The 13,793-nt window shown below is 44.3% G+C and overlaps 1 protein-coding gene across 5 annotated transcripts in view; it reads left to right on the top strand.

Annotated features, from left to right (window-relative positions):
* LOC126092591 (PH and SEC7 domain-containing protein) overlaps positions 1-13,793 on the top strand; it is an 836,662-nt gene that overhangs the window by 575,946 nt on the left and 246,923 nt on the right. For 4 of the 5 annotated variants that reach the window (XR_007521367.1, XM_049908287.1, XM_049908295.1 and 1 more), the window contains exon 3: positions 10,987-11,315. The exons of the other annotated variant lie outside the window; for it this stretch is intronic. Coding sequence is in view for 3 of the 4 variants with exons in the window: in XM_049908287.1 (XP_049764244.1) it covers positions 10,987-11,315 (329 nt within the window). In the remaining variant the exon portion in view is untranslated. The remainder of the gene's footprint in view (positions 1-10,986; positions 11,316-13,793) is intronic. 5 annotated transcript variants of the gene reach the window in all.

Consider the following 13,793-nt stretch of genomic DNA (forward strand, 5'->3'; position numbering starts at 1 on the left):
CACGTCATCGCCGAGTTGGCTGTTTCGCTGGTACGTGCAGGGCCTGGCATGTCAAACGTGGCCAACTACAAACTGACGACTCCGTTGCCCCTCCTTTTTAATTATTATTTATTTTTTATTTATATATCAGTCTTTCGATTCATTTGATGCAGCCTACCTGGCTACTAATTCCCCCTCTGCGCCAACATCTTCATCTCAGAGTAGCATTTGCAAACAACATCCTCAGTTATTTGTTGGGTGTATTCCAATATCTGTCATCCCCTACATTTTTACCCCCTGCAACTCCCTCTAGTACCATGGAAAGTTATTCCCCGATGTGTTAAAACGTCCTACCGTTTTGTTCCTTTTTATTGTCAGTGTTTGTGTTCATTTCTTCGCCGGTTCTGTGGAAAACCACCTCATTTCGTACCTAACATTCTTCTGTAGCACTGCATCCCAAATTCTTCGATTCTTTTTGTGTTCCAGTTTTTCCGCACTCCATGTTTCACTGCCATACAGTGCTTTGCTCCAATGGTACGTTCTCAGAAATTTCTTCCCCAATTAAGCGGTGTGTTTGATTCCCTAAAAGTGGATCCCCTATCTCTTCCACATCAAATCCAATTTCTTCTCCTATCACGTCATCGGGTATTTCAAAATGGTTCACATGGCTCTGAGCACTATGGGACTCAACATCTTAAGTCATAAGTCCCCTAGAACTTAGAACTACTTAAACCTAACTAACCTAAGGACATCACACACACCCATGCCCGAGGCAGGATTCGAACCTGCGACCGTAGCAGTCCCGCAGTTCCGGACTGCAGCGCCAGAACCGCTAGACCACCGCGGCCGGCATCGGGTATTTCCAGGCAGTTTTAATCTGCCAGGAAGTTTCATATCAGTAGAAAACTCCAGATTCCATTTCCTTATGAAGTCGGGCGGGACTCAGGCGAACAAGTGAGGTGCAAGAAGTGTCCACTAGTCTCTGACAGAAAAACAAAAAAGATCTGCAACAGCTGGAAGATAACGATTTGCAGAGCTTGCACCATCCCTTTACGCTGTGACTGCGTAGAGTAATGGCTTGCAAAATCATGTGTACGTAATAATTTGTAAAAGCATAACATGTTTTTCTAAAAGTTCACCGTTCCTTTGTACTGTAACGTTAGATTTTTGTTTACTTGTTTATATAAAATTTGCGGGAACGTTCGCCTATGACTATGGCCCACCAATGGTAGTCATATGAAATTTAACCAATACTATCACCTCTCCAGCACGAACGCGAGAAAAATCCCCTTTATAAGAGGATCCGACACTCGTCTCTGACAGTGTTCTAGCAGTAGTGGATACCAGAAGATCCTGAGAGGAAGATCCCAGCAGAGGGGTCGAAACGTCGATCATTTTAGTAGAAAGAAATATGACGCGGCCTAATAACGCAGAAGATTTTAACTACAGTGACAACGGCCACGAAAGCCTGCAGAATTACGTACGAAATACATGTTCGCACGTCTTTACTGTCAAGGAAATTTCATATGGTTTTTCATTTTTAATAAAAAAAAAAGGCCCAAGTTTGTGCTTATTCACTGTGTTCTCGCCGGATGGAAGCGTCTAATGAATTTATCGTCTCTCTGAGTGCTTCGGCTATTTTCTGCGCATCATTTTTCTTTTCTCTCTGCTTTGTGCTGTGGATCTCTTGGTTTCCAGAAGCACGTATATATTGTTTCGTGAAGTTCCAGTAGATGGCGGCGCTATACGTTGCCTTCAAAATGGCGTCTGTAACAGCGTTCCAATCAGAGCTGCCACTGAGTTTCCTTTGGCGGGAAAACCAGAGCATCGCAGATATGCATAAGTGCTTGCAGAATGTCTGCGGAGACCTGGCAGCGAAGAAAAGCACCGTGAGTCGTTGGGCGAAACGTCTGTCACCATCGTAACAATGTCGCGCAAACCTGTGCGGTCTCCCGAGTGCCGGGCCGCTGCTCACAGCTGTGACTCATGCACTGTTGGGACGTGTGGACACTCTCATTCGAGGTGATTACGGATCTCAATCGAACGCTTCACTGCTCGAGTGGACGTCTGTGTTGGTAGTGCTGTCACACTCGTCCACCAGTTGCAACTATCAACTCTGAAGTGCATTGTGCTACCCCCAGGAAACTGAAGAAATGATTTCAGCGTGCTCTTTGCCACAAAAAGGCAAACGAATTTCGCCCTCTCCATGACAACGCAAATCTAAGCACCCGAGAGCAGCTCACAAAACATCATCGCTGAGGAGGCTACGCTGATGGACTGAAACACATTAAAGCAAATTTATCTGCTACTGTTTCCTCTTTCTCACACTATCCAGAAATCAATGTTTGAGAAGCGCGTACTGAACTTGGTTTGTTTAACGTCCAGTTTTCATTGATTCATCGTCTACCCAGTAAAAAGTGATTGTCGAAGGCGATTGTGTGGCTTCAGTGTGTCCATTTACTGCGCAGCTGACGTTCCACAAACAGTTCGCTAGTGTGAACTCAGCCTAAGGTAGTCAGACACAGATCCGAAAGCTTTACAAGCACGCATAATCAAGCGTTTTCTGCAATTGTCGATATGCATGTTGAGACCAATAATTCCGTATGTTTGCACCAAGTTTCCATGACTGAAGAACAATCAAGCAGTCTAATGTTTGGGCAAAGTTAGTCTGCAGTCGGGCTCTGAACATTGGCGCATGTTTCATCATTCATAGTTGTCAAGCTTGGAGTTCCGTGAGTAGTTGCTATTAAGTGACGTTGAAGGCGGAATTGCCACGAATATTAACGATGAATAGAATCCTAAAAATGTTGCTACGCTTAGCTTTTGCAGTAAGCACCATTTTATAGTAGAAATTCATGGCAAATTAATAGTCGTAATATAGTGCGCCCAAGTTGTGAGTCTGAGCTATTTATGAAACATTTAAATGCATATTTAGTTTTTATCTTCTAAACAGAATAAAGTAATATTTGTGCACATTTAATTATTGAGAGGATACTGTACCAATTGTATTGACATATTTACGTCCCAAGTAATACATAATGTAATCCAACTGTTCTCACATACTTTCCAACAACAGTTATCGATATCAGCACAGTGCTATTGGTAGCATTTCTACGGGCACAAAGCAATTGCGCAAATATTTTTGCTTAAATACAAGACTAGTAACTAAAAAGTAATTAAGGTTTTTAAAATGTATTTGAGAAATACAGACAGACAAAATGTACATTTGGCTTCAGTGAAAAAATGTAATGTGCCCTTTAAAATAACCTACCGTTCCCAGGAAAAGTGTTCGAAAACTTCATAAATTTAACATCTTTAACTTTTGTTAGTCGTCCTCAGTTGTGTGCAAATAATCACTTTGGATCACTCTAATTATACCTGAATAATTCATGTGCCATTAGACAGAACGAAATTTGATGATTACTAACCTTATATTGATAAATTTAAATTCCATTTTGTTTTATTATTTTCTGCTTTTAGTCTACATATAGGAATAAATTGCCACTGCTGCTGAACTTCGTTCATTTTGCATAACAGTTCACGACACAGTGCCTTTCGGAACACGAAATTTGGCTAAAAAATAACTGGACTGATTTATTTCAGCAAACAGCTCGCGCACGTTTAAACGCTACACTGGCTTGTCACGTGACTCTCCCCTCTTCATCCCCCTACCTGTTCGCCTGCCGAACCCACAGACCTCATGTTTCAAATGGCTCTGAACATTATGGGACTTAACACCTGAGGTCATCAGTCCCCTAGAACTTAGAACTACTTAAACCTAACTAACCTAAGGACATCACACACAACCATGCCCGATGCAGGATTCGAACCTGCGACCGTAGCGGTCCAGACTGAAGCGCCTAGAACCGCTCGGCCACTTCGGCCGGCCTCAGATCTGAGTTCTGATGGAGCGTAGCCTCCGTTTGCGTCAGACCGTGTGTCTGCAGCCCGTCGAAAATTTTCGTGTTTTGAAAGAACAACGGAGTAATTTGAAATTTTTGGCCAGACTTGGAAAGTTCGTCACAGAGCCCCATTATTCGTTGAAAGAAGTTTGCAGTAATGTCAGCGGCAATAAATGGCTTCCACGAACTCCAGTTTTTGAGACATTTAAGTGATTAAAAGGGGGTCACGAAGAGACTGAAGAGGAGTCAACAAAGAACGGAAATATTGAAAAAATTGCGGATTTAACCCGAAAAGACCGTCGGCTGGGCATTCGTGCGATAAGATACTATAAGAATCGACAAAGAAACGGTTCGGCAGATTTTACACGAACTTTTTCACGTGAAGAAAGTTCATGGAAAAAATGGTGCCCGAATCTGACGCCTGAACCAAAAGACTCTCGAATTAACATTTGTGGAGACACTCTGAAAACCATCAAAAAGGTCCCGAAATTTCTTGAAAAAATAATACGCGTTGAATCGTGGTTTGTCACTAACGATCCAAACACTAAGTGCCAATCAGTACACTGGATGGGACCCAATTCACCGAAACGCTCAAAAGAGGAAAGGCCTCTGGACCTGATGGGATACCAGTTCAATTTTACACAGAGTACGCGAAGGAACTTGCCCCCCTTCTTGCAGCGGTATACCGTAGGTCTCTAGAAGAGCGTAGCGTTCCAAAGGATTGGAAAAGGGCACAGGTCATCCCCGTTTTCAAGAAGGGACGTCGAACAGATGTGCAGAACTATAGACCTATATCTCTAACGTCTATCAGTTGTAGAATTTTGGAACACGTATTGTGTTCGAGTATAAAGACTTTTCTGGAGACTAGAAATCTACTCTGTAGGAATCAGCATGGGTTTCGAAAAAGACGGTCATGTGAAACCCAGCTCGCGCTATTCGTCCACGAGACTCAGAGGGCCATAGACACGGGTTCACAGGTAGATGCCGTGTTTCTTGACTTCCGCAAGGCGTTCGATACAGTTCCCCACAGTCGTTTAATGATCAAAGTAAGAGCATATGGACTATCAGACCAATTGTGTGATTGGATTGAGGAGTTCCTAGATAACAGGACGCAGCATGTCATTCTCAATGGAAAGAAGTCCTCCGAAGTAAGAGTGATTTCAGGTGTGCCGCAGGGGAGTGTCATAGGACCGTTGCTATTCACAATATACATAAATGACCTGGTGGATGATATCGGAAGTTCACTGAGGCTTTTTGCAGATGATGCTGTGGTGTATCGAGAGGTTGTAACAATGGAAAATTGTACTGAAATGAAATGCAGGAGGATCTGCAGCGAATTGCCGCATGGTGCAGGGAATGACAATTGAATCTCAATGTAGACAAGTGTAATGTGCTGCGAATACACAGAAAGATAGATCCTTTATCATTTAGCTACAAAATAGCAGGTCAGCAACTGGAAGCAGTTAATACCATAAATTATCTGGGAGTACGCATTAGGAGTGATTTAAAATGGAATGATCATATAATGTTGATCGTCGGTAAAGCAGATGCCAGACTGAGATTCATTGGAAGAATCTTAAGGAAATGCAATCCGAAAACAAAGGAAGTAGGTTACAGTACGCTTGTTCGCCCACTGCTTGAATACTGCTCAGCAGTGTGGGATCCGTACCAGATAGGGTTGATAAGAGGATATAGAGAGGATCCAACGGAGAGCAGCGCGCTTCGTTACAGGATCACTTAGTAATCGCGAAAGCGTTACGGAGATGATAGATAAACTCCAGTGGAAGACTCTGCAGGAGAGACGCTCAGTAGCTCGGTACGGGCTTTTGTCAAAGTTTCGAGAACATACCTTCACCGAAGAGTTAAGCAGTATATTGCTCCCTCCTACGTATATCTCGCGAAGAGACCATGAGGATAAAATCAGAGAGATTAGAGCCCACACAGAGGCATACCGACAATCCTTCTTTCCACGAACAATACGAGACTGGAATAGAAGGGAGAACCGATAGAGGTACTGAAGGTACCCTCCGCCACACACCGTCAGGTGGCTTGCGGAGTATGGATGTAGATGTAGATGTAGATGTAAACTGAAGAGAGCTCGAATGTTAAATCAAATTTCAGAGCAATGGCAATTGTGTTTTTCGACCTACATGGGATTGCGTTCATAAATTGCTCATCTCAAGATTTTGAAGTCCTATCTGTGCTCCGTGAACAAGTGAGAAGAAAATGGCTTGAACTGTGGAAAGCAAAGCATTGATTCAGCATCAGGATAACGCCCTGGCCCATAGAGTGTTGACCAAGATGTTGGCTATGCGTGGGATTACTGCGTCGGAGCACCCACCCTATTCATCTAATCTTGCTCCGTGTGAATCTTTCCCTTTTCGGAAAGAACATGAACATGTTTTCAAATGTTAAATTCAAACATTTCTTCGAGCAGTGGAAAATTCGCATGGAGCGCGTTTAGGATCGTGGAGGGGAGCGTTGTGAACGGGATAAAGTTAAAAAACAAAAAAAGAACGTTATCTATAGCTCGATTATTTTTTAGCCAAACGTCTTACTGGTGGTTGAAATTGTTCGGTAAATCTATCATATTTGGCGCAATCCTCTCTCCCTCCCGTGTGGGCCCTTAAAGTGGCAACTGAAATGCAATTTTAATCGTACTACAGGGTGTCCCTAAATGTTTACCCTGATTTCAAGATTAAATATTAATTAAAATTGTGATGGTAACTTTTTTTTTTTTACTAGGGAACCCATGGAAAGTTTGTGTCCCGTTATGGAAAGAAAGCATCTGATGTGATGTTAATCAGAACATGGGTGGAAATTTGTTTTAGCAACGGGGTAGGTTCAGAAACGGACAAACAGCAGCAGACCATCTGTTTCGAGAGAGACTTTGCAGGCAGTTGAAACCTCATTCACGAGATCAAAGGTTCAAATGGCTCTGAGCACTATCCGACTTAACTTCTGAGGTCATCAGTCGCCTACAACTTAGAACTAATTAAACCTAACTAACCTAAGGACATCACACACATCCATGCCCGAGGCAGGATTCGAACCTGCGACCGTAGCGGTCCCTAAGGACATCACACACATCCATGCCCGAGGCAGGATTCGAACCTGCGACCGTAGCGGTCAGTCGGCTCCAGACTGTAACGCCTAGAACCGCACGGCCACTCCGGCCGGCTTCACGAGATCGCCACAGAAATAGAGTTGACAAAGTTAGTGGAAACTTCAAGTGCCAAAGAGTACAGTGATAAATTAGTTTGCAAATGTCTTAAATTGTATGCGTGCAAGGTCCAGGCCGGCCCTGTGGCCGAGCGGTTCTAGGCGCTTCAGTGCGGAACCGCGCTGCTGCTACGGCGCAGGTTCGAATCCTGCCTCGGGCATGGATGTGTTCGATGTCCTTAGGTTATTTAGGTTTAAGTAGAACCTCAGATGTTAACTCCCGTAGTGCTTAGAGCAATTTGAATCATTTTGTGAACAAGGTCCAGATTGTTTGGGCATTACGACCAGATGATCGCCCAAAATTTGAACAATTTGCAGTGAACATGCTGAACCGTTTGGACGAGGACAATGATTTCTTGAAGCGTGTGTGTTTTTCCGATAAGGTTACATTACATGTCTGTGGCTCAGTTAACCGCCATAATGTTCGGATCTGGAGATCGGAAAATCCTATGTAATACAAGATCACATTCGGGATAGTCCAAAGCTTAATGTGTGGTGTGAGTTAATGTGTGATCGAGTGATCGGCCCATTTTTCTTTCTCGAAAGCAATGTAAGTGGATTGTTTACCGAGACAGGTTTGTGAATTATACCACTCCCCAGCTACAGGAAATGCAAGACACTCCCATATTTTAATAAGATAGGCTCTAGAAGTCGGAGATTTTCGTAATGAAACATTCCCCAATAGGTGGATTGGTAGATACGGCCCAATTGCATGGCCTTCGAGACCGCCCCGTAAGATTTCTTTCTTTTGGGGTATGTGAAGAACACATTGCAACAACGTATCAGAGATGCCGTTGTTCTTAAGAAATATCTAATTCTATATAAATAGTGATAGACATAAGAATAGTATTAAGACAGTAGAGACAGGTTTGTTCCAGCGTTTTGTCCTGTGGCCCATACTGTGTAGTAAGAACACAGTCGCCGGCCGGAGTGGCCGAGCGGTTCTAGGCGCTACAGTCTGGAACCGCGCGACCGCTACGGTCGCAGGTTCGAATCCTGCCTCGGACATGGGTGTGTGTGATGCTCTTAGGTTAGTTAGGTTTAAGTAGTTCTAAGTTCTAGGGGACTGATGACCTCAGAAGTAAAGTCCCATAGAGTTCAGAGCCATTTGAACCATTTTTGATCGAACACAGTCGACATCGACGTGCCAAAAGGGGGCAGCACCCATGTGGCATTATTTACAGATGATACTGCCATTTGTGCTAGCCACCCGAACCCCAATTACATCGTGCTCAGCATGCTACCTTGATCAAATTACACAATGGTGTAAGTTGTGGTAAATTAAATTACACCGGACGAAATGCAACACATTGATGTTCACTATCAGGAGACCCACAAACAGACAACCCTCTATAAACGGAAGGGACCTCCAGTGGTGCGACACCGTCAGATAGGCTTTACCAGTTACTCCCATTGTTCAAGCTCAGCGGGCTGACCACCGAAGCTAAATTACGAATCTTGAAGATGGTGGTCTTTTCAGCTATACTATATGGTTGTGAGATCTGGTTCATGGTCGCAGACGCTCACCTAATAAAAGTGCAAACTATTCAAACTAAAGGCCATAGAGTAATCACGAACGCTGCCTAGTTCGTCCCTAACACATCAATACATAGGGACAGACATACCCATCCTCACCACAGGTCTTTTGCTATGCTATGAGCTATGCTGAAATGGAACTATTCCTAGAAGATTACTCAGCGTGCTGTGGAATGTGTATAATATGGATTGCTGATAAATAAAATATTTGCAGACTCGTAAAAGTTGAAAGCTTATGCCCCACGTTGCATCGCAGTTTCGCGAGAACGTGAACCGCAAGAATTTAAAAAATGGGTCTCCAGCAGTTGAGTTGCAACTATTACAACAAATTGATTGAACTCAAAAGTGTAGAACTGTTGATTAATTTAGAGGTGGGGATGTTGTTACCAAAAATTTTGATGAGAAATTTGCTTGTCGATCCCCATTCTTGAGGTGTAGCGTCGCTGCAAATACTCCCGGGGTTTTCTTCTGTGCTGCTGTACATGCAAAACTATTCGTGTAGTGTACGAAATAAATTCCAGGTACGGATCTTCCTTAAAATTACTTTATTCGCACGCAAGATGTTCGGCGGCGAAAAATATGAAACGAAGTTCTACGTGCTGTGTTGTTGATGGTTGGTAACAAAGTGCCTCCCTGCTGTTAGCACACCGCTGATATTTGTATGATTCACAACAATCACAGACAATCAGAATTTACAAATTTTAAGAAATGACAAAAGTGCGTAACAAAACTAATTCACCTACATAGAAAAATAACGAAAATAATGCTTTACAATTTGTTGTGGACGCGGACATATTTTCGTTAAGAATTCCAAAGTAATTTACAGCTTCCCAGAATATAACAGTACCTATTACATTTTAGTTAATTACAGTCGAAAGAAACAGCGACAATTACTCCTGACATATGTATGAATTCCAAATAACATCTTTGTCAGCTAGCAGATTTGCCGAAAATAAATTTGTAAGCTGCAAAATACGCGTTGTTTATGTAGATCATCTCGGTTTTTGATAAGTATTGATTGACAGACTCGTCGGCGTAGCAAGTTTAGATCAATTATTAAGTAATTATTGAAAACAAAATATTCCTACCGGCTTGTTATTGAGCGCAGAATAGAATAGCAAACTCAGATTTTACACAAATTGTCTCAAACAGATTAATTACTGGTATAGGTGCAGTGTAGCGTAGTACATTAAACTATTAATTAAGCATAAAATAAAATGTAAGTTTTTCAGGGAATGGCAAAAGATCCTAATGGGCTGTTTTATTACAATGCCCAGACACAATGTGCTCGTCGGGCACAATCGCACCAGCCATGTCGCACGCAAAATGTGTGGCAAGGGATTGAATACCGACTCGATATTTTGCGTGTTACCAGGGGTGCACATGTTGACGTGTATTGTTGTTGTTGTTGTTGTTGTTGTGGTTTTCAGTCCTGAGACTGGTTTCATGCAGCTGTCCATGCTACTCTCTCCTGTGCAAGCTTCTTCATCTCCCAGTACCTACTGCAGCCTACATCCTTCCGAATCTGCTTAGTTCATTCATCTCTTGGTCTCCCTCTACGATTTTTACCCTCCACGCTGCTATCCAATACTAAATTGGTGATCCCTCGATGTCTCAGAACATGTCCTACCAACCGATCCCTTCTTCTAGTTAAGTTTTGCCACAAGCTCCTCTTCTCCCCAATTCTATTCAATACCTCTTCATTAGTTATGTGATCTACCCATCTAATCTTCAGCATTTTTCTGTAGCACCACATTTCGAAAGCTTCTATTCTCTTCTTGTCTAAACTATTTATCGTCCACGTTTCCCTTCCATACATGGCTACACTCCATACAAATACTTTCAGAAACGACTTCCTGACACTTCTATACTCGATGTTAACAAATTTTTCTTCTTCAGAAACGCTTTCCTTGCCCTTGCCAGTCTACATTTTATATCCTCTCTACTTCGGCCATCATCAGTTATTTTGATCCCCAAATAGCAAAACCCCTTTACTACTTTTAAGTGTCTCATTTCCTAATCTAATTAGCTCAGCATCACCCGACTTAATTCGACTACATTCCATTATCCTCGTTTTGCTTTTGTTGATGTTCATCTTATATCCTCCTTTCAAGACACTGTCCATTCCGTTCAACTGCTCTTCCAAGTCCTTTGCTGTCTCTGACAGAATTACAATGACATCGGCGAACCTCAAAGTTTTTATTTCTTCTCCATGACGTATATTACCTGTATTAAATGTTTATGTGAAGTTCAGAACTTAGTGAGTAGAGGCATATGTGGCATAACGCACGTGTAAACATTTGTGGAGAGCCTGTGAGTAAGTGGTGGTACGTTGCGCTGCCGGCAGTGCTCAAGTGCCTGCGGCTGTCGGCGGACCCGGTGCGGCTGCGCCTGAAGCGCGACCCCGTGATCAAGGCGCGCGTGCGCAGCTTCCTGGCGGGCCGCGAGGAGCCCGCGCGGCCGCGGCCGCCCCCCGCCGCCCCCGGCGCCGCCTCCCCGGCGCCCGCCGTCCCGGCCGCCGGCGACGCCGCCTCCCCCACCGGCGCCGCGCAGCAGCGCCCGCCGCAGCCGCGCTGCGAGGCCTTCATGATGACGGGCGACGTCATCCTCAACCTGTCGCGCACGCAGCACAGTTGCGCTGCCGCCGCCGTGCTGCCCCGCAACTCGCACAAAAAGGCAAGTCCTACCTACATCCCACACCATTTTGTTCACCTGTCTGTCTCATCAGTAAAGACTGTGGCATGAATGGCAGATTCAACCGCGTATTTGGAAAGGCTTTCCCTATCCTCCGTGCTCGCAGGCACATTTTCTTCGCCAAATAGAACAGCTATATGCGTTAAGTGTAGGTGACTATATACAGGGTGTTACAAAAAGGTACGGCCAAACTTTCAGGAAACATTCCTCACACGCAAAGAAAGAAAATATGTTATGTGGACATATGTCCGGAACCGCTTACTTTCCATGTTAGAGCTCATTTTATTACTTCTCTTCATATCACATTAATCATGGCATGGAAACACACAGCAACAGAACGTACCAGCGTGACTTCAACACTTTGTTACAGGAAATGTTCAAAATGTCCTCCGTTAGCGAGGATACATGCGTCCACCCTCCGTCGCATGGAATCCCTGATGCACTGATGCAGCCCTGGAGAATGGCGTATTGTATCACAGTCGTCCACAATAGGAGCACGAAGAGTCTCTACATTTGGTACCGGGGTTGCGTAGACAAGAGCTTTCAAATGCCCCCATAAATGAAAGTCAAGAGGGTTGAAGTCAGGAGAGCGTGGAGGCCATGGAATTGGTCCGCCTCTACCAATCCATCGGTCACCGAACACTTCGACTGAAATGTGCAAGAGCTCCATCGTGCATGAACCACATGTTGTGTCGTACTTGTAAAGGCACATGTTCTAGCAGCACAGGTAGAGTATCCCGTATGAAATCATGATAACGTGCTCCATTGAGCGTAGGTGGAAGAACATGGGGCCCAATCAAGACATCACCAACAATGCCTGCCAAACGTTCACAGAAAATCTGTGTTGATGACATGATTGCACAATTGCGTGCGGATTCTCGTCAGCCCACACATGTTGATTGTGAAAATTTACAATTTGATCACGTTGGAATGAAGCCTCATCCGTAAAGAAAACATTTGCACTGAAATGAGGATTGACACATTGTTGGATGAACCATTCGCGGAAGTGTACCCGTGGAGGCCAATCAGCTGCTGATAGTGCCTGCACACGTTGTACATGGTACGGAAACAACTGGTTCTCCCGTAGCACTCTCCATACAGTGACGTGGTCAACGTTACCTTGTACAGCAGCAACTTCTCTGGCGCTGACATTAGGGTTATCGTCAACTGCACGAAGAATTGCCTCGTCCATTGCAGGTGTCCTCGTCTTTCTAGGTCTTCCCCAGTCGCGAGTCATAGGCTGGAATGTTCCGTGCTCTCTAAGATGCCGATCAATTGCTTCGAACGTCTTCCTGTCGGGACACATTCGTTCTGGAAATCTGTCTCGATACAAACGTACCGCGCCACGGCTATTGCCCCGTGCTAATCCATACGTCAAATGGGCATCTGCCAACGCCGCATTTGTAAACATTGCACTGACTGCAAAACCGCGTTCGTGATGAACACTAACCTGTTGATGTTACGTACTGGTGTGCTTGATGCTAGTACTTTAGAGCAATGAGTCGCATGTCAGCACAAGCACCGAAGTCAACATTACCTTCCATCAATTGGGCCAACTGGCGGTGAATCGAGGAAGTACAGTACATACTGACGAAACTAAAATGAGCTCTAACATGGAAATTAAGCGTTTCCGCACACATGTCCACATAACATCTTTTCTTTATTTGTGTGTGAGGAATGTTTCCTGGAGTTTCACTAGAACCAAAAAAAAAAAAAAATACAAAAGTTCAAAAAATGTCCGACAAATGCCGCTTCATCTGATCAGAATAGCAATAATTAGTAACGCAAAGCAAAGACGATGTTCTTTACAGGAAATGCTCAATATGACCACCATCATTCCTCAACAATAACTGTAGTCGATGAATAATGTTGTGAACGGCACTGTAAAGCATGTCCGGAGTTATGGTGAGGCATTGGCGTCGGATTTTGTCTTTCAGCATCCCTAGAGATGTCGGTCGATCACGATACGCTTGCCACTTCAGGTAACCCCAAAGCCAATAATCGCACGGACTGAGGTCTGGGGGCCTGGGAGGCCAAGCATGACGAAAGTGGCGGCTGGGCACACGATCATCACCAAACGACGCGCGCAAGAGATCTTTCACGCGTCTAGCAATATGGGGTGGAGCGCCATCCTGCACAAACATCGTACGTTCCAGCAGGTATTTATCAGCCAGGCTGGGAATGATGCTATTCTGTAACATACCGGCGTACCTCTCACCCATCACGGTTGTAGTTACAAAACCAGGTCCGACAACGGAAGATGTGGTAAATCCAACCCATACCGTGACTTTCTCGTCGTGCAATGGAGTTTCCACGACAGTTCTAGGATTTTCGGTAGCCCAAAATTCTGCAGTTGTGGGCGTTACAGACCCTCGGAGCGTGAAATGAGCTTCGTCGGTCCACAACACATTACTTAATCAATCGTCATCTTCCGCCATCTTTTGAAACGCCCTCACCGCA

The sequence above is a fragment of the Schistocerca cancellata genome, chromosome 1 (genome assembly GCF_023864275.1).
Source record: "Schistocerca cancellata isolate TAMUIC-IGC-003103 chromosome 1, iqSchCanc2.1, whole genome shotgun sequence".
NCBI classification, from domain to species: domain Eukaryota; kingdom Metazoa; phylum Arthropoda; class Insecta; order Orthoptera; family Acrididae; genus Schistocerca; species Schistocerca cancellata.